The sequence below is a fragment of the Neophocaena asiaeorientalis genome, unplaced genomic scaffold (assembly GCF_003031525.2).
Source record: "Neophocaena asiaeorientalis asiaeorientalis breed wild unplaced genomic scaffold, Neophocaena_asiaeorientalis_V1.1 scaffold49, whole genome shotgun sequence".
Lineage (NCBI taxonomy): Eukaryota > Metazoa > Chordata > Mammalia > Artiodactyla > Phocoenidae > Neophocaena > Neophocaena asiaeorientalis.
The window spans coordinates 5,876,950-5,902,349 of record NW_020172456.1 but is presented as its reverse complement, the minus strand read 5'-3'; the positions used below and the strand labels follow the sequence as shown (position 1 = coordinate 5,902,349).

General features: G+C 50.6%; 1 protein-coding gene across 4 annotated transcripts in view; it reads right to left on the bottom strand.

The window, feature by feature from the left end:
- Positions 1-406: 406 nt before the first annotated feature.
- Positions 407-25,400, bottom strand: part of MIDEAS (mitotic deacetylase associated SANT domain protein) — a 69,696-nt gene continuing 44,702 nt past the window's right edge. For 3 of the 4 annotated variants that reach the window (XM_024737761.1, XM_024737760.1, XM_024737762.1), the window contains exons 2-13: positions 21,771-23,443; positions 20,293-20,592; positions 14,505-14,850; positions 12,422-12,488; positions 11,781-11,923; positions 11,557-11,660; positions 11,010-11,085; positions 10,208-10,296; positions 7,586-7,735; positions 6,148-6,357; positions 4,307-4,503; positions 407-3,939 (exon numbers count right to left, since the gene is read on the bottom strand). In XM_024737761.1, coding sequence (XP_024593529.1) covers positions 3,762-3,939; positions 4,307-4,503; positions 6,148-6,357; positions 7,586-7,735; positions 10,208-10,296; positions 11,010-11,085; positions 11,557-11,660; positions 11,781-11,923; positions 12,422-12,488; positions 14,505-14,850; positions 20,293-20,592; positions 21,771-23,207 — 3,297 coding nt within the window. In that variant the 5' untranslated portion in view covers positions 23,208-23,443 and the 3' untranslated portion in view covers positions 407-3,761. Of the gene's footprint in view, positions 3,940-4,302; positions 4,504-6,147; positions 6,358-7,585; positions 7,736-10,207; positions 10,297-11,009; positions 11,086-11,556; positions 11,661-11,780; positions 11,924-12,421; positions 12,489-14,504; positions 14,851-20,292; positions 20,593-21,770; positions 23,444-25,400 lie in introns of those variants that run through there. The other variant, XM_024737763.1, reaches the window with a different exon arrangement.

The following is a 25,400-nucleotide window of genomic DNA, read 5'->3' as shown; positions in this document are numbered from 1 at the left end:
TTAAGATGATATGCGTCCGTCAAGGAAGATTGTCTACTCACGTCGCTCGTTCAAGTCAATGCTGTATAAGAAAATACCCTATACCATCTGATCGCACTCGGCAACCTCCGCGAATTTCATCCCAATGAAACTAAAACGTTGGAAGTGTGCCGTGTGTTTGTGTGAGACACTGAGTCGAGACTTTTTCTTGTCTAAAATTTTGTAAGAAGATCTAGATCTATTTAGTAACCTTTGTAGCCAGGCTACATGTGTTATTTCCCTTGTCCTGGCATCACTGACAGTGAGCTGATAAAACAGAATCCTTACGGTTCAAAAACGTCAAGTAATCCCTTGCAAGCAAACCAAGGCCTATTTACGTCAATCCCAGATAGTGAAAATCTCCCCAGAAGGACACAGCATTCAACTCTGAATTTTTAAAACCTTATTTAATAAAAGGTTTAAAGATACAGAAGAACATTCAAAAGTAAATAAGTTACATAGGTACATTACAATCACATCAGCAAGATTTTCTTTAGTGTGTTAATTTTTTTTTATAAAAAGCACACAAAAAATAAAATCTTCAGTCTGGTCTATCACAACTGTACAGCAAAAGAGGTAATATTTATATATATGTACACTATTTTAATATGTAACAGTCTTTTTAAAAAAGGGTGCCACAGGCAGCAAACACACAAAAGGCAGTGTCTGATATTTTTCAAAATAAAAGGAATATACTTATTTATATGCTATTAAAATATTTGTACAATAATTACAGACTGTCAAGGCTATTCCTGTGCTCTGTCCCCTCCAACAAGGCCTTCGACTGAGAGACGAATGAAAAGGTGAAACAGCTGCAAACTGTGAGAGGCAAATATTAACACAGCAAAAATATGGGGAGGACATACAATTGTTTTATAAAAATATGCATACTTCCTATAAACCTAAGGAGTTAGGCTTGCCAGTCTGGTAATAAATACCGTCCCAGAATAGTGAGCCCCAGTAAAAACATACTTAAATAGCTGAGGCTTGAGTATGTGTTGTATTCCTCCTTCATCTTAACATCTGGCACATGAGAAGAGGTTAGGTCACTGAGGCAGTTAAATATAGGGGATCCCTTTAGACATAAGCAGCACACGACCTCTGTGCCAAGGGTGGAAGTGGGGTAGCAGAAGGGATGGGTGTGTACCTTAGTTGTGAGGGGGGCTGCTGAAGGCATGGAGGACAGTGCCTCAGCACTGTCTCCGTGGGTGGGTAAGAGACCTCAGAAACGGTCTAGAACACAGGCACTAGGTTAGTTTCATGCCCTTAGCTGAGTGTAGATGGAGGCTGAGAGATGGATATGTGAGATGGTGTGGGGAGGACATTATAAAGCCGAAGGTGTTTGTCATTTAACTTCTTAAAGCAAAGAGCTCTGACTATAAGAAAAAAGAAAAAACCAAGTAGCCTAATGGTTCACAGAGAGAAAGCACCATAAAGGATACACCTATGCCAGCTTCTATGGGTGCACCTACTTTATTGGCAGGTCACTTGCCACAATTGCATCTGCCCTCTAAACATTTTACCTTTTACCCTGCATTCTAGATACTAATCCATTCTGGAGCATAAACCCTTCTAAAATACGGTGTTGGGTGGGGTTAATACAGAGAGGTACCATCTTGATTTTCTCCACCTATATTCACCTGGTCTGGTCTCCGTGAGCTTAGAAGAGGAGAATCACTGTAGACGAAGGAGGTTTCTGTTACTACATGTCCAAAAAAGAAGCCTGAAACTAAATACAGTTTAAATAGAAAAAACCTTGGGAAACTTAAGTAGCACTTTGGGGCAAAGCTGTGAAGGCACTCATATTACATATGTGATTTAGAAGAGAGCCTAAATTTGCTACCCTCCTGTTTTTGGAGGGTATACCAGATTTTTGCAGTCTTGGGCCGTTGAGCTTGTAAAAGCCTATGGAAGAAACTAGCTGGGAAGTTAGAGGTCTAGGTAGCCATCAGAAGTTGAGGAGGGGGGAGAATTTTAATTCCCATAGCTGGGCTCATGTATAACCATATTAATGCATAAATGAATGCTAATACACACCTGATAGTGCATAGTTTAGAAACAAAACTCCCTCCCCACTCCCAGCTACCAATATGACGCCTTTAGGCTATCTCAGAAGAGTAGCAGAATGAATACTTTTTGGCTCCTTCCTAACGTGGATTCACTTAGAACTTCTTTTACACAACTAAAGTTGAATAGCAAGATCAGAAGAATAACTCAGCCCTCCTATGGGACCGGCAAGTGAAGGGGCCTCCAGAATCTTCCAGCCCTTCCACTTCAGTGACTCCACACCAAATATGGCTTCTTCAAGCCAGAAACAAAACCAGAATCTGGCTTCCAGCCAATCCCCTCAAGCTACTTGAAAGTACAGCCAAAGAAGAGGTAGCAACAAGAACTGCCTTTGATCTCCCTTGATCCTGCTAGTCTCCGTGTGCCTTTGTGACATCTTCCACCTTTCCACCCTCTTTCAGTGCTACTATCATTCCTATTGGCAGAATGAGGGACTTCAGGGTCTTGGAAATGTGGGGGGGAGGGTGGTGCCAAGAAGGTACCTTGTTTTGGGATAAATGCACTTGGGCCTCTGGAAAGGAGGAATCCCCTGGTCCCTGAGAGGATGTTAAAAATTAAATATTAAGAATAAATAAATAGCTCCCAAATGACACAAGTCAAGGAATGAAGGCTCCTGTCCCATCTGGCTAGGAGACCTCCCCCTCCCAGGGAAGGATCCAGAAATCTCCAGCATGCAGGACTGAGGGCTGAGCTGTGGGTATCAGCACTAGACCAGGTCGGGTGGGGTTAGGTGGCAGCTGCCAAGGGCAGGACAGAGGCAGGCAAGAAACTTGCACCAAGGAGGAGCAGGCTGGGCCTAGGCTAAGCTCCCTTAGCAGCCTCCAGGGCCCAAAGGTATTTGGCAAAAAAGTGGGAAGCAGGAAAAGCCAAGGCTTATCAAAAGCTCCCTCAGGCCTAGCCCTGTAGCAGCCCTGCAGCTTCCTTCTTCTGCACAGTTTCCTTCCCTCCAGCAGGCTGAGAGCTTGCAAAGAACATTGGCTCCTTCCCCAAACATCTGAGAAAACTTTCCAGCCCCAGCAGGCTGCTAGCGAGCAGCAAAGGGATAGGTACCAGTCCTGGTCTCTCTCCCTGCACCTGTTCTGGCAGCCTCCCTCCCACGGAGAACGTGGCCTCTCTGAGGACATAGTCACTGGAGCAGCATGGCCTGGACACTGCCGCAGAGGAGACAGCACAGATGCCAGGCTGAGCTCCCTCTCGGAGATGGCCACCACACTCCTTCCCACGGAGTCCCTCTTTCCGGGGCTTGGGGCAGGGCCTGTACAGGTCCCGTGGGGCGGGGGATTAATGCTGCCAAGGGGGCGCGCTTGTGCTTGTCTCTCCATGGTGACCTAAGGGAGCAAGGGAAACAAAGAGGGAGAGAAGCAACCTCGTGGCGTGGCGGCAGAGGTCCATGTGAGAGGCAGCTGCGGCAGCGCTGGAACCCCTCCCCAGGGGCAGCCCCAGCGAGCAGGGACTCTCCCAGTCCCAGGAAAGCAGGAGGGAAACTTCCGACAGACCAAATGCAAGAGAACTGGATCCTGCAGCCCTTAACACTGCTCCTGGACCCTATATAAGTAAAAGAGCCGTTTATTTAATTGTATCCGTTTTGCAGAGACAAGTCCACGTGATCTCTCCCTCCGGAGGTTCCAGTGTTGGCAGAGCGTCTCAGGCTGGAGCAGGGCCCGGAGCCCTGGGCGTCAGCCCCTCTCGCCTGCGCTGCTCTCCTCCCTCAGGGCCGGCTGGTGGGGGGAGGCGGCCGCAGTGGCCGCAGCGGCCGCGGCCTCTTTCTCCTTCTGCCTCAGAGCGGCCGCCTTCTTCTCCTGCTCGGCGTGGCTCTTCATGTGAGCGCTGCGGCTCTTCACCTTGTAAAACACCCTGTAGCCGGGAAGGAGGGGCTCCAGTAAGAGGTCTGTCTCCACCCCTGGGACCTCCAGGCTAGAGCACCTGCGTGCGTGCGTGTATGTCTCTGTCTGTTCCGGGGGCTCCCCGGCCCTTCTGGCTTGCTCCGCGCCACGTGGTCCAGCCCCACCCTCCAACAAGGGGACCGATGGGCTCCCGATTCAGTGCCATCATCCCTCTTCTAAAAGCCGCCAAGGGACGTCACTGGGGAAACCCTCTGAGCCAATGAGGAGACAGGGCCGAAAGCTGTGACTCCTCCTCCTCCCCAGGAATCGACGTCTGCCCCTCCCCCAACCGCAGCCAACCTACCAGGTCCCAGTGGAGACTGGGTCTGCCTTCTTACCTGCCACATTTTTTACACGGAAAAGTGTTCTCCTGATTCTGGCTCTTATTAAATGGCTCTGGTTTTTTCTTCTTCTCCGAAAAAGGAAGTGCCCTACGTGACTTCCCTGGCCCCTCCCTTGGCTTCTCTGAGGCCTGGCCACCTGCAGATCCAGGGGCATTGGATTCGTGGCTTCGAAGGATGAGGATGTCATTGGCCTGGAGAGGGTCAAACAAGGAGAGCTAAGAGATATGGGGAAGAGAGGATCCCGAATTATGGAATATCAGTGAACAGAGGGCTTTTAAAGATCATACACTCATTCCAAATGGTCCCCTGGCATCCTCTTGAATCTTTCCAGTGACAAGGCACTCACAGCTCTGTTTTCACAAATTGCTGGTACCATAATTACGTGGGACAGCCCTAGCTGCTATAAGGACTTCCTGATGCATCTGACAGGGGTCTTGGTGTCTCTGTTAATGACGTGGGTTCATGTTTTCAGTCACTTAGTCTATTCAGGACTTCATTCCATAAATGACCTTCAAATCTGTGTAACACGCCAGGTTACACAGGGGATAGAGAGGTGACAGGAGCCCCTGCCATCAGAGAACTCACAGTCTGAAGGGACAAACATGCAGGCAGTTAGCTCCTGACAACATGAGCCACCATGGGAAACGCCAAGCAGGTGCCAGAGAGCACAGGACGCCTGGTGCAGACCTGGAGAGGTGCTGCTCAGGGTATGCGAACCATGGACCTCGGGTTAGGGGAGCCCCAGGTGGCCATTAGGAGTCACACACGTGTGCACTGGATCAAACCACACAGGAAAGCATTCATAAAAGTTCCAGGGGCTTCCCTGGTGACGCAGTGGGTGAGAGTCCGCCTGCCGATGCGGGGGACGCGGGTTCGTGCCCCGGTCCGGGAAGATCCCACGTGCCGCTCAACGGGAGAGGCCACAACAGTGAGAGGCCCACGTACCCCAAAAAAAAAAAAAAAAAAAAAGTTCAGCAGAACTCAGTGGCGTGTGTACACTGAGCACAGCTCTTGGAGGAGCACAGACAAGGCTCAGAAGGGAGCAAACAGCTGTGTGTCTACAGTTTGTGAGGGTTTTCCTGCAAGTGTACAACACAAATTAAACAAAGACTCTCATAGTAGTTCCGTAGCAGACCCTACCCAGCCCTCTCTCTCTCGGGGGACCTCTTCCTGACAAGGAACAGCTCTGGCTGGCATGTCTTGCTTCTTGGCCTGTGATGTGGTGGACAGAACACTGCACTAGGAGGAACTGGGGTGGGACCTCAGGCAAGTCACTTAGCATCTCTGAACCCAGCTTCCTCCATCGGCAAGGTGGGGGCTAACACTTTATGGGGTTATCGCGAGGGATGAATGAGATAATGAACAGGAAAGCACTTCGCAGACAACACGCGTGAGGGGCCGTTGTCGTTATTCCCATTGTCTCAGCTCAGTTTCAGAATTCTTGTCAGGGACACGGCTCTCTTAGGGGGAGCCCTGTCTGAACTGTAAGTCAGGAATGCTTCCCCAGTGTCCCACACACCTGGGTTTTCACAAAGCCTTTTTCCTCTGTGACTCAGATACAGAAGCGGTATAGTGTAAAATTAATAGCGGATTCTGGAGTCAGGCTGCCTACTAGCTGTCTTACCTTGGACCTCAATTTCCTTCTCTGTAAAATGGGAATAATGACAGTACCTACTACATGGAGCTATGAGGATAAAATGAGTTAACAGCATGAACTATCTAGTGCTTTCCTGCCCTGATGATGATGATGATGTTCCTGCTCTGCCCTCCCTCCCACAGCCCGAGGCCCAGCTCCAGCCGTCCTCCAGGCCCTGGGCTCCCCCAGTCACACTTACCGACTCATTGGCCTGTAGTGTCTGCGTGGCTTTGACAGCCGCTGCCCGCCGGCTTCGCTCTCGCCCCTCTTCCTGCTCCGCCTTCTCCTGGGTCTCTGGCATCTCTTCCTCCTCCTTTCTGGTCTCCTTTACTTCCTTCTTAGGCTCTAGCCTCTCTTCACTTGGGGACTCTCTTCTGGGAGGAGGCACCCTGGGGAACTTCTGGGAAGTCTATGGGGGACAAGAGCAGGGCAGTGAGCCTACGGCTCAGTCACGCGGCCACATGCACTGATTCTGACCCGGCCAGGGGCTCACTAGGCCCTGCTAGTCCTGCTAGCCTGGCCTGGACCAGTGCGGCCTCCTGTGCTAGACTCTATACTCTCCCACCGCTAATCCACCGGTAAAATGAGAGAGAGCCCTGAGGCCTGGAAGCCCTCAGGATGAGACCAAGCACTTGAGATGGAGCTGGGGCAGGGAGGGAGCATGCCAGTCCCTCCCCACAGGCCACCTGTCCTCTTGGGTGTGTCCAAGAGACACATTCTAGGGCAGGGTGGTCTGGTGGAACCAGGCAGCAGCCTTGAGCTCCATTCTAAGCTATCTTTGTAACGTTTCCTGTATCTCTACCCCCTTCCCATCTGCAAGTGGGAACTAAATCACTCCCTGTCTTAGAGCAGCATGTCACCAAGTGTGGACTTGTGACCCCAAGATGGTATTAGGTGGATACATGGACACAGAATTAAATAACATTCTCTTTTCACAAAATTGAATAACGTTCTCTTTTCACTTCTCTTTCAATCCTGATTATGTCAAGGACAAAGTCTCGAGTTGGTATTAATGTGTCTTTTATACTGTTCTAGACTTAACAAGGAGAGGTCAGGCCTCATCTCAGAGGCTCGGCAGGTAATAGTATCTGGCTAGAATTTAATAACATTGTTTGGTTTTCATATATATTTATTTTTACCAGTACCTTCTATGGCAAGCAACACCGGTTTTCTATTTATGATTGTGATATAAAGCTTCCCTTGAGTAAAAAATGGGTTGATTTAAAGAAAAATATTAAAAGCACAAGTGGTGTATGGACATGACAAAAATAGTAATGGTGACATGTGGTAGGATGCAGAATTCATAAAGGTGATACAAGCAGAATTCATAAAGGTGATACAAGAATGACTAAAGTTTAGGAAAAAGTGTTAGAGGTCTGCTACGAGGGGACAATAAGTCAATGCTGGTGCAAATACTGTTTTCTCCCCCAATGTTCTGCATCAACACAATATATTATTACGATGACACTGGAAGATAGAGAGGGGAACCCAAAGGTCCAGGGCCAGTATCCAGGACATCAGCTCCCTGGGGCTGTCAGGGACACTGCCTTCCTCTCTTTGCCCTCCAGGGAGTCCTGGAGAGCTTGGCCTCAGGCTCCCACCTCAGCCTAAGCAGCTGAGGCAGGGAAGGGAGTCACCTTAATATCCACTTCAACCTCTTCCTGGGCTGACTTTTCATCACTTGTATCCACATCCCCGAAGGTTAGCGTCCCATTGCGGCCAATCTTCACCTGCTTCTTGTAGGTGTAGTAGAACTCCACACACTGGGCCACGGTCTTGGTTTGGATCTGGTATGAAGCCAAAACTGAGGTCAGAGTTCCTGGTTCAGCTCACCTGCCTGGGGGCACTCCAGCCTTTCTTATCCCTGCATGCCCCTCCGTTAACCTTAGCAAACACTAAACCCAATAAACCCAGGAAATAAAAGCATGTCTCCAACACCTGCTCTGCACAAACCACTGACCAATTCAACACTTCAGCACTATTTTTTTTTAAAAAGCTAAAAAGGACAACATGGAGCCATTGGGGAAATTTGAATACGGATCATGTATTAGAGAGCATTATTGTGTCAGTTTAAATTTCTTGGGTGTGATAATGGTACTTTGGTTTTGTAGGAGAATATCTTTGTTTTAGGAAATATTTAGGTCAAATGTCATGATGTCTGTAACTTTTAATGATTGGTTAAAACAGAATACCTGTGTGTGTTTATTTACGGACACAGAGAGACAGCAAATGTGGCAAATGTTAACAACTGGTAAATCTGAGAGGTATATGGGTGTCCATTATACTATTCTTTCCATTTTTCTGTAAGCTTGAGATTTTTCAAAATGAAAAGTTAAAGGGGAAAAAGCCTGGGCACCATCCACATTCAAAGCCAGACTAGACCTGGCAACACAGCCTCTCTACATCAATCGGAGCAAACAATTTCATTCCTCTTGAGGGAGCAGTGAGGACAGAGAATTGTCAACTGCCGTATGTTGGGGAGGAACTCAGGGGAGACTAACACGTAAGCCCTGGAAAGCCTGAAGAGGAAGCAGGAGGCTAAGTCTTGTTCTAACTCTACCACTAAATGGCTGTGTGGCCTTAGGCAAGGCTCTTGGTGTGAAAGTAGTGAGTGGGATGAGACCAGATGATCCCCAAGGGCCACCCAAGCTCTGAAACCCTAGCCCTCCTGTTTCACAAATCCATTTGGCCACTGGGTTTGGTTTCTGGACTACCTCCCCCTGACCCCCAAGCTGTTTTCTCTGACTCTCCCCCATCTCCTCAGACTCCCAGACTGCTCAGCCAGCTGCTGGGCTGCACTGGGAACTGGGGTGTCCTGTCCACAGAGCCCAAGGGGTCAGTGAGGGCCCTCTGTGCATGAGCAGGAAGCAGACATGACTCATCTCCCAGGAATGGCCAAGTCATAAATTTATTAACTAGATCCTGTTTACACTTTTACTATCAATTCCCTCTGATCATCTGTTAGCCTGACCAATGGTCTGCTCTTTTCATTAAGGCATTAGGGGCACCTCAGTGAGCTTCACTGAGGCATGTACTTCCTGGCAATATTGCCCAATCAGGGAGCCCAGCAAACGACTGTCCTCACAACAGGGCCCTTGTAGGAGAATTTGTCAGCACTTGGTCCAAGCCCCAGGGCGTCCCTGGTATAACCTACAATCCCAGGAGGAAAGAACACATTCTGGGAAGCACTCTTCCCTCAGCTGTCCACACAGCTCACTCTCGCCATAGCCCAGACTTTGTGAGACAGGGCTGGTGGGAAGATGCAAGCCCTTGGATTAGCATATCACTCTCCCAGAAGAACACAGGGACAAGACAAGAGAATCTAGGAAAACTAGGCCCAGGCTTCTGCTACTCTGTCAGCTGAGTTACTGGAAGGAAGCCCCGGGCCTGACAGGAAGTGGGCAGAAGCCCCCTAGGTCAGTTATAGTCACTTGCTAGCTCTCGGTCCCCTCATCTCGGGGTGACTTCTCCTCCTACTACTTGTGGCCTTTGAAGTACTCCAGCCCCTTAGGATGGCTCACCTCTGCTTGCAGCCCCCCTTCTCTTCCTGTTCTCCCTTAGGCAAGTCACTATTTATTTGGTGCCACTGGACTGAGGGCCCCGCTCAGGACTGAGACTTCAGAGTATGGCCCCGCTCTGGACTGAGACTTCAGAGTATGGCCACCCTACCCTAAGGTGAGGGAAGGGGCTTAGAACCAAGGGGGGAAAGGCCTGATCATTTCCATTCTTGTTTTGTTTAGGAAAAAATGTCTCTGGGGACTTCCCTGGTGGCACAGTGGTTAAGAATCCGCCTGCCAATGCAGGGGACATGGGTTCAAGCCCTGGTCCGGGAAGATCCCACATGCCGCGGAACAGCTAAACCCGTGCGCCACAACTACTGAGCCTGCGCTCTAGAGCCCGCGAGCCACAGCTCCTGAGTCCACGTGCCACAACTACTGAAGCCCGGGCGCGTAGAGCTCATGCTCCTCAACAAGAGAAGCCACCGCAATGAGAAGCCTGCACGCTGCAACTAAAAAAAGCCTGCGTGCAGCAACGAAGACCCAGTGCAGCCAAAAATAAATAAATAAATGTATTTAAAAAAAAAAAGAACGAAAGAAAAAGAAAAAATGTCTCTGAAGCTACTTAGTGGCATTGACCTAACTGCTTTGTAAGAGGTCTTGGTAAGCAATTGCAGGGCCCCCCCACCGGCAGAGGGAGCCCCCGAATGATGTAGGCAGCTCCTGCCCCTCTCTTGCCCCCAAAACAGAGCCCCAGCTCACCAGCTTCTGCACCAAGAAGAAATCCTTCTTGTAGATGGCAATGCCCTTGTTGAACAGCTTCCTCTCAGCCATCTTCCACTGGTCGGAGCCTGCAAGGCAAAGAGGAAGCCAGGGTAGTGAGGGGGTGGGACTGTGAGCACTGCGGGGGCAATTCTGACCAGCAGAAAAGTGTGAGGTCATCTAGCCGCTGTCTCTGCAGGCGTTCAGAGCTGGCTCCACATCCTGCTTCTGCCACTTACTAGCCATGTTGCTTAGCCTCTGAGCCTCACTTTCCCCACTTGTGAAATGGGAACTAGTAATAGAAGCCACCTCACCAGCTGTCGTACAGACTCAGTGAGACAATGCATGTGGAGCCCTTGGTGATATACCTGGCACAGACGGGATGCACCACTTGACGGGGGTTGATACTAGGGACTGCTATGAATATGCCACTTGGTCAATGTCCCTCTGAAAGCACAGTCCCCAGAATGGGACATGGCACTCCAGGGGTCCTCTTAAGTTCCAGCACCTGATGCCAATTTGGATGGCACTCCCTGGGTCCCTGCCCCTTATACCCACACCCTGGGCTCTTCTACCCAGATGGGCTCCCACCTGCTTATGCCCTTCTCCCTTCCCTTGCAGGGCACAGGAAGCCCCTTGAGAGCCACCCCAGCTCTGGTGTCAGTCCCCTCACACTGGATCTTGGCTTATCTGCCCCCCACCTCTCCACCCCCGCTCCACCCTGGGCTGTGACTCAGCACTGAACTGAGCCCCACTGACGCTGGAGACCCCTCGAGGCCCCAGGCCCACCCTGCCAGCCCACCTGTGTAGTGATAAGTTGCCAACGGGTGGTTGTGGAGCCGCAGGGGCTTCTTCAGTAGCAGCTTATTCAGCGTTTCCTGAAAGGGAAGTGAAGAAAAGGTCAAGGCCCTGGCAGGGGTCTTGGTGGGCAAAATTCGGACCTCTGAGTAGGGTGGGCACCCACTCTTGGCCCTCTTAACTGCGGAGGGGCAAGAGGTCTGGCAGGATGGCAAGGTCATGGGTGTTGGGTGGCTCAGGGCCTCTTAAAAGAGGAAACACATGGTCCCCAAGGCAGGCAGCCACAGATAGAGAAGGCCCTCAGTGACAGCCCCGTCCGAGGGTGGGGACCCACTACCCAGTATCAGAGACTGGGGTGGACCTTGCACAGCAAAGTCTGTAGTTTGGAACCAGGGCTCCCTCAGGCCGACCCCCTACCATCCCCAACTTGGTCAGACCTTCCTGCCTGCCTCAAATCAGCTCGCCGACAGGCCTGGCTCCTGGAGAGCACACACACGGATCCCTGCCAGCCTCCCCAAGGGGCCCTCCCTCCACCAGGGGCAGTGTCTCACCAGGATGTCTCCCCTGGACTCGTGCAGACAGTGCAGGGCCAGCTCCTGGTTGGTGCCAGCTCCAGGGAAAATGCTGGAGCAGGCAGCTGTCAGCAGGTCTTCCACTGGGGAGGGAGGAGAGAAAGGCACCTTTAGGGCTGGGCTGGGCAGGGCTGCATGGGGCGGAGCCTAGCCCACCCACTGCCCAATAGCCAGCCTTTGCCTGCTGGCTCGTGACCTCTCACCTTGCCTCTGCTTCTCCTGGCTGCTCTCTAAGTCCTCCCATGGCTGCCACACCAAGTCGGCCTTGTGGGAGTCTGCGGCTGCCAGGGCGCGGTCCCTCATCGAGGGGATTTCTGCTTGGAACCGGGAGCCCACGTTGATCCGTCTGCAGGGGCGGAAAGGGCAGGGAGTGAGGCTTCACCATGTGGGGATGGGGAACCCTACTTCCTCCCTGAGGAGGGAGAAGATGCGGGGGTAGCTGGCAGAGGCTGAGCGCGGCAAGGCTTCAGCTGGGTGTAAGGGAACCTGGCTTCTATGAGGACAGCCTGGCAAGTGGCACCTGGTGCTGTCAGAAAGGCAAGGCCCAGTGGTTGGAAAGGGGAGAAGAAGCTCCAGGTTTACAGACAGGGAAAGACTCTTGGACTGCCCTTCTAATTCTCCTCAGAGGCAAATTCAAACTGAGCTGGTCCTTTCCTTCCCTGTGACTTCCACACAGAAGCTGGGGTGGGGATCGGTGAAGCCCAGGGCTAAGTGCAGAAGCCCAGAGAGGTCTGCTCAGCCCCCAGCCCACAGAAGCCTCCTCTTCCTCGTAGGGCCCACCTGCACGCACCGGACTCCAGCTGGCCACCCTCACCCCCTGAGCCAGAGGCTGGGCTGAACTTACGGCTCGATGCTCACTGGGGTGGCCTCCCCCATCACAGAGAGGACAGGCGGGGTGACTTCAGCGCTATCTATGGGACAAAAGGCAGGTTAGTAAATGGCACCCTCTGCCCTTCAGCAAAGCCACCCTCTCCAACCCTAGGTGGCTGCTCTTTACGCACAAGAGCCACAGCAGTGACTCTGAGGTTCACACTGGGAAATCAGGCACCCTGAGTCCTGGCTCTGCAGCCTGCAATTGTGACAACTAGCTGTGACTTTACCAAATATGTGGGTGCCTCCGTTTTCATGCCTGCTGAAAGGGGCTGTTGCTACCTATCTCCCTAGGTTGATGTGAGGATTGAATGAAATCATGCACAAAGCTGAGCCCTCGATAAATATTAGCTACTCTTATTACTACTGCTACCAGTTCCACTACTAGAGCCATGTTCTGCCCCGGGAGCGCCCACAGTACAGCATTAAGTCCAGCATTCAACTATGGTTGCTCTAGTAGAGAGGCTGAAACTTCCGCCACACAAACGAGGTGGTGAAGGAGATCACTGTTTCATAATTATCTTCTCACTTCCTTGCTGGGTTCTCTGCCTTGGTTTCTCCCGAGCTAATCTTAACGCCCTGTGTGATCAAGACACTCTCTTGCTCCAAAAGCAAAATCTGCTGACTCCCCTCTGCAACCTGAGAGAAAACTTCAACTCCTCAGCTCAGTGTTCAAGGCGGTTCCCCTGCCAGCTATGCATCCCACCACCGCCTTGCCTGGACCGTCCATCTTTGCAGGCCGCTCCCTCATGGCCCCTCGCGCTCCCTGCACAGTCCCACCTCTGGGCCTTTGCACCTCTCCTTTCTTCTGCCTAGTGTGCCCTCCCCACCTGCTTCCTAGTTCAAGCTCAGCTTTAACCCCACCCTCTCTTCAATAAATGCTTTCCTCACCACTAGGGCTAGCAGCCTCTGCAGGCTTCACTCACTGACTGCTGATCCCACTCTGGCTGAAACTTCTGCTTTCCTGTCTCCCAGGCTTTCAAGTCAACGCCCTAATGACCCAGCACTCTCTTTAGAACAGACCACGGTGTCCCACACATTACTGGTGCCCTCACAGGACCCAGTTCAGGCTTTACACCTGAGTGCAAGAAAATCCTCATGGATGGACAGACCTCTTCTTTGCCGCCAAGCTGGTCTCAACAGCGACTTCTTCCTGCACAACCCAGGCATGGAGAGAAGCTTCCAAGCTTCCAGTAGAAGTGGAAGAGCCAAAGGCCAGCCAGGCCAGGGTGAGCCATTTCTCACCCAGACACCAGAGGGCACCAGAGAGGCATGCCACGATGAGGTCAGGGTCAGAGGTTAATCCCGGGACCGCACTGCCTCACCTCTGTGCTACCTCTGGTCGGGATTACTCTCCATCTTCTCTATCACCCTGAGATAGGATTATCCCATTTTTCAGGGGAAATGAATTCTTGTATGGAGTGGGCAACATTTTTCAGCAATTCACCACCCAGGCCAGCCAAAATGTCTGCTCTGGGCCAAAATGACTGTTCGAGACACAGGAGACAGGATCTGCCACCTGTCTTAATTTGTTCTTAATTTGTCTTAATTTGGTCTTAATTTGTTCTATTAAGAACAAATGTGACACACCAGGCACAATGTAAAGTGCTTTACGTGAGTTAATGCATCTGGACCTCACCACAACACTCTGAGGTAGCTATTAGGTTGAACCATAGGAAACTGCTGTTTGTGGTTCTAAAAATAGCTGAATACATATTGGCAATTTCATCATTAACCAAACACTACTAACATCCTCATTTACATGCTGAAGAAACTGAGACCCAGGGAGTTTAAATCACTTCCACAGGGGATGGAACAGTAAATTGTGGAATTGGGATTTAAGTCCAAGCAGTTGGGCTGACACCTCCTCTCCCCAACCACAGCACGTACTTGAGCCAGGACAACCTCCTTCTCTCTCTCAAAGGAGACAGTAGAAGTAGAGCCCCTTCTCCCATGGCATGCCAGCCCAACCCCGGCAGTGCCAGAAGCTGAGTCTTCCCTACCCACCGCCCTCCCACAATGCCTGCCCTCACGGCTGCTGAGGGGGGATCACTCACTAGACCGGAGCAGGGTGCGATGGGCACTCTTTGGCGTGATGGGAGGAGGGGCTGGGATGCTGCTGGTCGACATGATGGCATTGAAATACAGTCCGGAGCCTTCCCGCACGGGGCTGAGGATGGGGGGTGGTGTATAGGGGGGCAGCTCAAAGCTCCGCTCAGAGGGGTGGTCAGCCAGGCGGACAGGGGAGCGCAGGTGGCTCTGGTACGGGGTGATGTTGGAGTAGACGGGAGGGGCGATGAAAGTGCCCGCCTTGGTGGGGATGATCAGAGGCTCAGGCCTCGGCCGCTGCTTTGGTTTCCGCACTGAAGGTTCCCCCTCCAACTTGACGTTCATGTCCTCAGCCTGGAGAAGGAAACAGTCCAAGATGGCTCAGCCACCTATAACCTGGAAAAAACTAAAGTTTTTTTTTTTTTTTTTTTTGTGGTACGCGGGCCTCTCACTGTTGCGGCCTCTCCCGTTGCGGAGCACAGGCTCCGGACGCGCAGGCTCAGCGGCCATGGCTCACGGGCCCAGCCGCTCCGCGGCATGTGGGATCCTCCCGGACTGGGGCACGAACCCGTGTCCCCTGCATCGGCAGGCGGACTCTCAACCGCTGCGCCACCAGGGAAGCCCCATAAAAACTGAAGTCTTGACCACTGCTTGCCAGTTTCACCTTTGGAACTTAGTCTGCCCACCACACCCACTAAGGCAAGCCTGACACAGGAAGCAGATCCTAACGCCCTTCTTACTGTCTCCTCTATGGCAGGGGTCAGCACACTGTCTCTGTCAAGGGCCAGATAGTATGTATTTTAGGCTTCGTGGGCCACACACATATTCTTCGGTGCATATTCTTCTTCTTCTCCTGACCCACCCCCCGCCCTTTTAAAAGAATCCTTTGAAAAGTGTAAAAAACAGTCTTAGGGCTGGATTTGGTTCACCGGTCATAGCTGCCAAGCCCTGCTGTAAAGTATGCTACAGGGCAGGGAACTATTGTAGTTAAGGGCCAGGCCCTGGAACTGGATTGCTTGGACTGGGATCTATTTCCTTTAATTACCACTTAAAATACTTAACTCTGTGTGCATTATCATTTTTAACATGGGAATAACAAACGCCTACCTAATGGGGTAGCTATAAGGACTAAATAAATTAATACATGGGAATCACTGAGAACAGTACCTGGTACATAGTAATTAATCAATACTGACTGCTATCACTACTTAAACTCCAAGCTCTGCATTAGATGGAGGCCCATATCGCGTGCCAAGACCCAAGCTAGGCATGGGACCACAGAGTGAACAGGACAGCCCTGTCCTTGAAGAACTTTTATTCTCATAGTATCAGTCCTACCTTTGCTGTCAAATGTTAGTCCTTCTGGCTTACACTTCTCCCTGCTTGGTATGCCTTGTGGGCCTCCATACAGAATAGAGGGCAGGGCTGTACAGGAATAGAGGCCTTTCCTTGCTGCATCCCTCTCCTCTCAAGAGAGAATGGAGGCCTACACGAGTGAGTGACATCGATCATCTCCCTGGGTGCACAGGTGAGACTGGCCACACTGACTGGGCCCAGGAACAACAGGCTTTCTCCCCGTCCCAGGTTCCAGCTCCCACAAGACCTTCCAGCAGAGGGCCCTGAGTCCCCATGAGCCTTGGCCATGTCTTTTAGCCATCTGTGCCCTCTCTGCTCTTCTACAGACTAGGAAGAAATGACATTGCTCATTCTCTCCCCCTAAGGGGAACAATATGATTGCACAGAAAAAAATGCAGTGGAGCCAAAGGCCCCCAAACTTCTAGACAAGAAATCCAACATGAACTCAAGCTAGCTGTAATGATTTGTGATTTTATAGGGAAAATGGATTTAAACTATTCTAAATATTTGACAATATTTTTCATATTGATCGTTTGTTTATTTATTTATTTAGGCTGCATTGGGTCTTCGTTTCTGCGCGCGGGCTTTCTCTAGTTGTGGCGAGCAGGGGCTACTCTTTGTTGCAGTGCACGGGCTTCTCATTGCGGTGGCTTCTCTTGTGGAGCATGGGCTCTACTAGTGTGGGCTTCAGTAGTTGTGGCTTGCGGGCTCTAGAGCACAGGCTCAGTAATTGTGGCGCACGGGCTTAGCTGCTCCGTGGCACGTGGGATCTTCCTGGACCAGGGCTCGAACCTGTGTCCCCTGCATTGGCAGGCGAATTCTTAACCACTGCGCCACCGGGGAAGCCCTCATATTGATTTTTTAGGTGTGATGACATGGGAAGGAAGGAAGGGAGGGAGGGAGGAAGGAAGGGAGGGAAAGAATCCTTATGTATGGTGTACTTCAGGTACAAAACCAAAGTATTTATGGATGGAATGATGTGATGTTTGGGATTTGCTTCAAAAAAAATCCAGTGGCAGGGAGAAGTAGAGGTACAAATGAAAGAAGATTGGTTGTATTTTGAAAACTGTAAAAGAGGGTGATGGCTAAATATTAGGACTCATTATACCATTTTCTCTACTTCTGTGCATGATTGAAAATGTCTGTAACACAAAGAGAGAGAGAGAAAGAGAAAGAGAAAGACCTCCCCAAAAGCCTGGTATAGTGAGAGTCCTCAGGCAGGATTCAAGGGATCCAAATTCCAGGGCTAGCTCTGCCACTACTTGGCTGTATGATCTTAAGTAAGCCTCTGGCCTTTTCTGGACCTATTTCCTCATCTATGAAATGGGTATGTTGAGCTGTGTAGTTGCTCAGGCTCTTTCCTGCCATCCTCAGGACAAGCTGCCCAAGGCTGCAGCCTCTACCACAAACTCTCCCCCAACCAGAGAACAAGATTCCAGAGAGCAGAGACTGTGCTACTCAAGATGATCTTGGGGCTCTCCTTTCTGTTATAGACAACAGGCACGCAGGCCAACTCTCCAGTTGCGAATGACTAATAAAATCTAGATGCTGTACAAAACCACATTTCTGCAGGTACCAGAGAACAAATTAGTTGGCAAAGAATTAAAGGGCCTAGATCCAGGGGAAAAAAAGGAAAGCCAGAAAGGTGAGCCCAGCATTTAGAATTGTGTTTTCCCTAGAGATAGATGCTGTTATGGAAGAGACAACGGAGAGGCTGAGAAACTGGGTAAAGCTTTTAATAAATTCAAGGAGCCAGCAGAATAAGAACTGGAGTTTAGAGCTTGCCAAGGAAGGAGAGCCTGGTGAACCCCTAGGCTTTGGATTGGGACTCCAAAGGGCTAGACCCTCAGAATAAAGGTGAATCAGATATAGATTAGTTCTCAAATGGAATAATGCCCAGCTTCAAATCATCTGATTAAGTTAAAGTAATCCAGGATTGCTTGTGCTCTTTGCTACCTGTCAGATGCAAAGACAAATCCTCTCCAGTAGAGGAGAACAGCATCCAGAGTCTCTAATTACCTCAACAATTTTTCATATATAATGTCTGACATTCAATAAAAAATAGCCAGATACACAAAAGAGTAAGATGTGACTTAAAAACAAGAAATAGCAGATAATAAACACAGACCCACAGGGATCCCATTAACGGAGCTATGAGACATAAACTTTAAGAAGACTATGCTTGGGAATTCCCTGGTGGTCCAGTGGTTGGAACTTGGCGCTTTCACTGCTGGGGCCCATGTTCAATCCCTGGTCGGGGAACTAAGATCCCACAAGTCATGCGGTGTGGCCAAAAAAGGAAAAAAAGAAAAAAGAAAAGAAAAGAAAAGAAAACTATGCTTAAGTTGTGCAATAAAATAAAAGGCAAGGTTGAGAATCTCATCAAAGAACTAGAAACTCTAAAAATGAACCAGATGAAAAATCAGGTTACTGAAAAATAAAATAACTGAAAACAAGAGTTCAATGAATGGGCTTAACAACATATTAGACACAGCTAAAGAGAGAACTGGTGAACTGAAAGACAGGTCAGACTTAAAAAAAAAGAAGAAATGGAAAACATAGAAAAGTGCATGACAAACAAAATAGGGGATACAGTGAAAAGCACTAACAAAACGTGTAACTGGAGTCCCAGAAGGAGAGGAGAGAGAATATGGAGCAGAAGCACTCTAAACAGGATAAATACAAAGAGATCAATACTTAGGTTTCACAGCAAAACTGCTGAAAACCAATGACAAAAAAAAAAATCTTAAAACAACAAGATAAAAAGACACCTTACATTCAAAGGAGCAACAATATGGATTATAGTGATTTCTCAATACTGTACCTACAATAGAAGCCTGAAAACAATGGAATGACATCTTTAAAGTGCCAAGAAAAAAAAAAAAAACTACCAACACAGAATTCTCTACCCAGCAAAGTTATCCTTCAAAAATGAAGATGGAATAAAAACATTTTCAGACAATCAAAGACTAATAAAATTTATCACTAATAGACTCACACTAAAGGAACTAAAGGAAATACTAAGGGATGCTCTTCAAACAGCATATAAATGAACTGAGATGGAAGCTTGGAGATATGAGAAGAAATAAAAAGCAACAAAACACTCTTAAGTATTTGAATAAATCTAAAATGAACAACAACTGAACAAAACCATAATGTTATAATGTCCTATCAATGTTACAATATAGGGAGAATGAAAAGTCATGTCAATAATTCTACAAGTTAGGGGTTAGGGGAAAATGGAGTTAAAGGGTTATAAGAACTCTGCATTGTCCAAGAAGAGGCAAAGCACTAACTTACGTTAGATTTCAATAAGCTAAGAATGCATTTTAATCTCTAGGAACGCTTCTCAACCAGAAGATTAAGCTCTAATGTCATAAGGCATTCACTATGTAATAAGCTGACTTCTCTCCTACACCTCTAGAATGGTACTAGCTATGTACCATCCTCCAGATAATTGAGAAAATGGTCACTCAAATCCCCTTCTGTAGGGCTTAATTCTCTAATAGAAATCCAGGTAATAAAGGCCGCTATGGTAATCACTAAAGGAGTAATACATAAGTATATAACTAATAAATTAATAAAGAGGGGAAATGGAATAACAAACCCAATCAATCCAAAGGAAAACAAAAAAAGAGGAAAAAAAAAGGAAGAAAGAAAAGGCAGGATGGGATAAGTGGACGGCAGATTTAAACCAAAGTTTATCAGTAATTACATTAAATGTAAACTGTATCAATGCTCTAACGAAAAGACAAAGGTTGTTAGAACAGATGATAACAAACCCCAATTACAAATCCAGCTGAAAGATATACCTTAAGTAGAAGTGTACAGAAAGGCTGAAAGTAAAAAGATGGAAAAGATACACATCCCATCCTCCTCCCACCCACACTAAGGGAAAGAAAGAGAAATATCTGACAAAGTAGACTTTAAAAGGCAGAAAGATTACTAAAAATAAAAAAAGAAACATTTCATGATAAAGTGTCTAACTAATCCAGTTCTAAATAAGTATGCAATTAACATTGCATCAAAATGTATAAAACTAATACTGACAGAACTAAGAAAAAAAAGACAAAACCTCAGTCTTAGTGGGAGAGTACAACATACATGTTTGTACTGACAGAACAAGCAAACATTTCTATATCCCAGTACCTAGCACAAGGCCTGACCCACATTAGAGGCCAAATCAAAATTTGCTGACCTGAAATAAAAGAGATTCATACATTCTGGATTTTCCTAAACAGTCCAAATTTCAAGTATAAAATTGTCTCTTTGTCCCTCATAAGTTCATTTGTCCAAAAGTTTTGTTTGGAAAATATAAATAATATCCCCATGGGTGACTTGAATCCCTCCTATACTGCCATGTTCTCCTTTTTTCCATATAATATTAGGTCACCAGGAGCACCCAGGTGCTGAGCTGCTTGCATGGGGCGCCTCTCATACCTGAGCTGGGGCATCAGTCCCGGGGATACGGGTGGACCGCCTGCGGGTGACGATGACCGACGGCTTGTGTTCAGTGGGGTTCTGTTCAGGACCCTTTCCATCCTCGTCAACACCTCCAGCTTGGGCTGCCTCAGTTGGGTCCACAGCCCGCACAGGCACAGACACTGGGATTATGAGGGGTACCATCCCGCTGTCCTCTCGTGCTCGCTTGGCAGCTAAGGAAGGCTCAGAAAACTCCACCCCACACTTGGCAGTTGAAGCCAATACACTTTTCCGCTTCTCCTCAGAGCCACTGGCATCCTGGAGAAGGAGAGAGAGAGGAAATGGAGACGGTTAGAAGGTAAGTCCTGATCTGCTGGTCCGGGACCCCTAATCCCGTTTGATTCAGGGACTCAAACACCCATGATGGTTCCCAGTGGTCTTTGGCAACCTGGCCTTTCCCTGACCACCTTTTCCCCCACCATATTCCCAAATACTCTCCATAACCTCCCTTCTGCCAGGTTCTCCCATCCTGGCCTGGAGCAGGAATCCCCAGATGGCCAACTCAGGCCAAAAGTGGCTAATCGATGTGTTTTGTTTGGTCTACACGGTGCATGGCATGTGAAATAGTATCTACATATTCAAAACATATCTCTGCAAAAGAAAGCAAGCAAGGAACCTGTGCCAAGGTAAGGGTGGTCTTTGGATCTATTTCCCCACTGGCAACTGGCTGGAGTGAAGTCAAGTTCTGCAGCCTCCTACATATAGGTCTGGCCCTATAGGCTTCGAGGGTTGAGACCTCCAGTGAGGGAAGGGGCAAACACTGGCTTTGGAGTCAGATACTAGCTTCTGTCCTACCTTTGTGACCTTGGGAAATCCCACTTGGGCCTTAGCTTCTTTAGCAATAAAATGGGATAAACGCCAGCATCCCTTTCACAGGGTTTGATGAGAAATTACTTGTGATCAAAGATAAGAAACTCCAAGTACAACGTAGGTGCTCAAATTCTATTCATTCTTCTTCCCCATTTAGATTGTCTTTTCTTTCCAATCAACTTTATTGCTGTATAATTTACACACAACAGAATGCACCTATTTTTAATTATAGTTTGATGCATTTTGACAAGCATAACCACCTGTGCAACCACTACCACATTCCTGTCTTTTAGCATACTGGATCTGGAAATGGTTTCACCTCCCTCTACTTCCAACCCTGCAAGTCCCAAATGAAGAAGGCAACCCACAATGGTGTATTGCATTTTCCTGCCTGCAACCCTGCGTGTGTATAAAACCCATCTACCCTTCAGGTATGGATACACCTACGTAGAGGTTCTTTGCATGCAGAGAGTTCAGAACTCCCTGAAATGGATGGGTTCTTTCATTTCCTTCAATGAAGGGAGAAAACTGCCCTTGTGACCCTGGAGTCACTTGCTCTCCCCTGGCCCCAGACACAGCTCGCCCTGCCCTCCACCAGGTCTGTCCCCAGCCCATGCCACTCTCACCTTTGTGTTCTGCAGTGAGGCCAGCTCCACTGCCTTCTGGGCCAGGGTCAGCAAATTGGCCTCCTGGGACGCCCGGCGCCTCCGTCGAGTGCTCTGGATCACCCCACCCCGTAGCACCTGCCCACAGTCCCCTGTGCCCACAGCCCGCGTGCCCTCCTCGCTGCCCATGGCGGGAGCCTCCCGCTCCCGGCCATTGGGTGCCAGTCTCTCCCCGTCCGACAGCAACTGCGACTCCCTCAGCTCCAGCGGGAATCCCAGAGCTTCAGGATGGGGCTGCCCTAGGGGGCCGGGTGGCGGCTGCTGCAGGGGCCAGTGGTGCAGGAACAGGTTGCTGGCGGGATCCTGCCCAGGTTGGGTGCCAGCCCCATCCAGGGTGGTGGAAGGCAGGACGCCCTCCTTAGAGAGGCGGCGGGAACGGCGGGGAAAGGCGATCTGGGCCTGAGGTAGCACAGGCTGCGGGGCTGACTCCTGCAGGAGGGCCTTGCGCAGTTCTGGGTTCATGTCAGGGTTTGGGGGGAAGGGGTAGGGTGCCAGGCTGTGGTGAGCCAGGTGGGACTGACTCAGTGGCCCGGCCGGCTGCAGGCCAAAGTCCTGGGGCTGCTGAGAGGGCGGCTGCTGCATGGGGTAGAAGTTCTCAAAGAGCTGCATCTGGGGCAGGGCCGCTTGCTGCTGCTGCTGCTGCTTCTGCTGTGGGAAGGCGGCGACGGGGTTGGGCGGCGACGGGCCCTGCCGGAAGACCTGCCGGTTCACCTGGTGGCCGAACGCCAGCTGGAAGGGCTGCAGGGGCAGCGTCTGGTTCGGCGGCTTCTTGGTCACATGGAAAGAGTTCAGGGGTGCCTGGGGCCGCCCAACCTCCAGCTGCACCTTCTGTGGCACCATCGGCCGCACAGCGGTCCCAAAGCGGTCCAGCTGTGGCCCCCCTGCTTTCTCCCGCTTCAGTGGCTCAGGGTGGTTATAGTAGGTGGAGACCCCCATGCCAGGATGAGGGCTTCCCTTGGGTCCACTGTAAAGGGGGAGGCTGTGGCGATTCCATGTTGAGTGGGGCGGAGGCTGGCCCGGCTGCTGCTGCCAGCCGCTGTCACTGACACCCCCGACTCCTCCACGCTCCGGGCCCCGCCCTGGAGCCATCACAGAGTTGGGCCACTTGACCGAGCCCACCTGCTGAGACAACATGGTTCGCTCAGACCCATACACCACGGAGTTCAGCAGGGCCAGGCTGTTGGAAGGCGGCAGTTCGACAGGCTGGGAGGCGGGGGCAGCCCCTGCCGGACCCTCGTGCGCAAAGTAAGGCTCCTCCTTCACTCTGGACGGTGGAGGGGCCGGGGGCTGCTGTGGTGCTTGCAGGGGTTGGAGCTGCTCCTTGGGAGCTGGTTCCTGGTCCCCAAAGAGGCAACGCTTCCGCTTGTTCTGAGCCTTGGGCTGGGCCTGGAGGTTCATGGTGTGGCCAACTGGGCCCCGGCAGTGAGACCTACTTCACCAGTTGCCCATCCCCTGGGGGACGGTCCTGCTGGAAGCTTGGCCCTAGTCCAGCAGCCAGAGGGGGCAGAGGAAACGCTGGATGATGCGGTCGGGCACGGGGAGAAAGAACTGCTGGTGCTTCGTTCCTTTTTGCAGAGAGGCTCTCAGGCTCCTCTACTGTTCCCAGTTCACGATGCTCCACAGGGCCCTGGAGCCTGCAGACAGAACAGTAATAGTGTCAGCCACAGCCTCCCAGGATGCCCCGGAGGGCAGCACAAGTGTGAGGGGAGGGTCTCAAGGGTCCTACAGTTCCACTGCCTCCTGGGGACAAGCCCAAAGTCACAGAGCAGCATTGGTGAGGCAGGAGCCAGAACCTTGGGGGAGCTACCAGAAGGCGGCAACATCCCCCAGGGTGCTCTGGGACCCTCCCTTGTCCCACCACCTCGCCATCCTGGTCAGTGTCCGGGACTGCTGCGTTTGGTTGTGTAACTTGCGCAATGCACAAAAGCACCCGCCGAGGGGGCAAGTGGGGCTGAGATCCAGCCTGAGCCCCTGCAGTCAAGCTGGGATAAGGGGTAACAAAGGCCACGCTGGGTTCCCTACTCGTCTGAAGCCAGGCCCCAGCCTACTGGGCAGCCAAGCAGGTCCTCTCACATCTGTCCAGGCAGTGGCCTCCCCAGTAGACCCCGCAGGAGTGTTTTCAGCCAATGCCTCCTCTGACCCTCCATGCACCTCTCAGACAGGAAATGGAGAAAACGTTAGTCATTCCCAACTGTGCAGCCCATGGGTCGGGAGGTCCACCAGGCCCTTGCAGAGTCCTGGGTCCACGTCCTTTACACGGAGGCACGTAGGTGAGGCCCCGAAGGGTGTGTGCAGTCCTAACCCCACCCCTGGGAGGAGCTGCTGGGTGGAACTGTGGCTGCCAGTGTTCCCCAACAGAGCATGGAATGGAAACCTGTTTTGCAACCTGGGCTGACTGGAGACAGGATCTGGCCTGGTAGCTGGTCAGCAGTCCCCACCCACCCTCCTCCACTGCCAAAGAGCTCCTGGCATCTTGACCAAAGGAAGAATATAGCTACGATACTGAGGGGGGTGCAGATTTCTAGAGCTTAGGTCCAGAAGGTTCCTCCATGACATGGTGTGACTAAAGTGCTCACAGTGTTCCTGTGTTTGTTTTCTAACTTGATTAAAAAAAAAAAGATTGCTCTATTTATCCTGCTACAGAGGAACTGAGACCAGTATTTTATAACTTACATGTGTTTTTATTACTTACATGCAAGTTATAACTTACACCTATACCTTGCGTGTATTTTCAAAGACTTTTTCTTTCTTCAGAGGGTTGGTTTTGTCTTTTGTTTTGTTTGCCTCTCTGGGAAGTTGGTGAGGGTGGGAGCTACATGGCCCACCTCTTCTTCCCCATGCTAAGATTCTGATCCTCAGCCAGTCTGTCTACCAGAGGAGGGGAGCTCAGGAAGCCCCCGCGAATAAATCTGAAGGTCCAGGCTGACCTCAGACGTCAGAACCTAGATGCCCCAGGTCATCGTTAGTAGCCCCGGGAGTTCCCAGGAAACCAGCCGAGAGGCGCAGAGGAGGGCTGGCTGGGCATGCCAGGCAGGCTCTGGTATGAAGCCCTGGCTACACCCGGCGATGCCCCTGGCCCCAGGGAGGCGGCCGTGCTATCGCTCCTCCGCAGGCTTCCGCAGCTCCCCAGCCCTTCCCCTCCCGCGGCTGCCTTGACTCACTCCAACCCCCTGCTGCCTTTCACTTTCACCCAGCACCCAGAAGGGGAGGAACTTCCTCCTCCATTTCCTTCCTCAGCTCCCGGCCCTGCTGGGAGTGAGAGCGACTCTCCGTGCTCGCACCCCCTTTGTCTCGCATATGGAAGCTGGGGGAGGGGGAAACTAGGAGGGCATCCAAGTCGCCCAGGCCCCGCCACCGGGGGAGGATTCGGACGAGCAGCGAGTGCTGAGGCCACAGAAACCGCCTTCTGAACAAACCCCTTTCTCTTGCTTTTAAACTCTCATTTCCTGACAGCCAACCCAACACAGAGCAGAGACCCAAAAGCCAGCCCCCAGACTGAAAACAACCCTGGGCGCCATCGTGAAGCTGCAGGGTGGGGCCGTCCCGGCTATAAGAGTCCGGCTCTGCCTCTCCAATCAGAATGAATCAGCT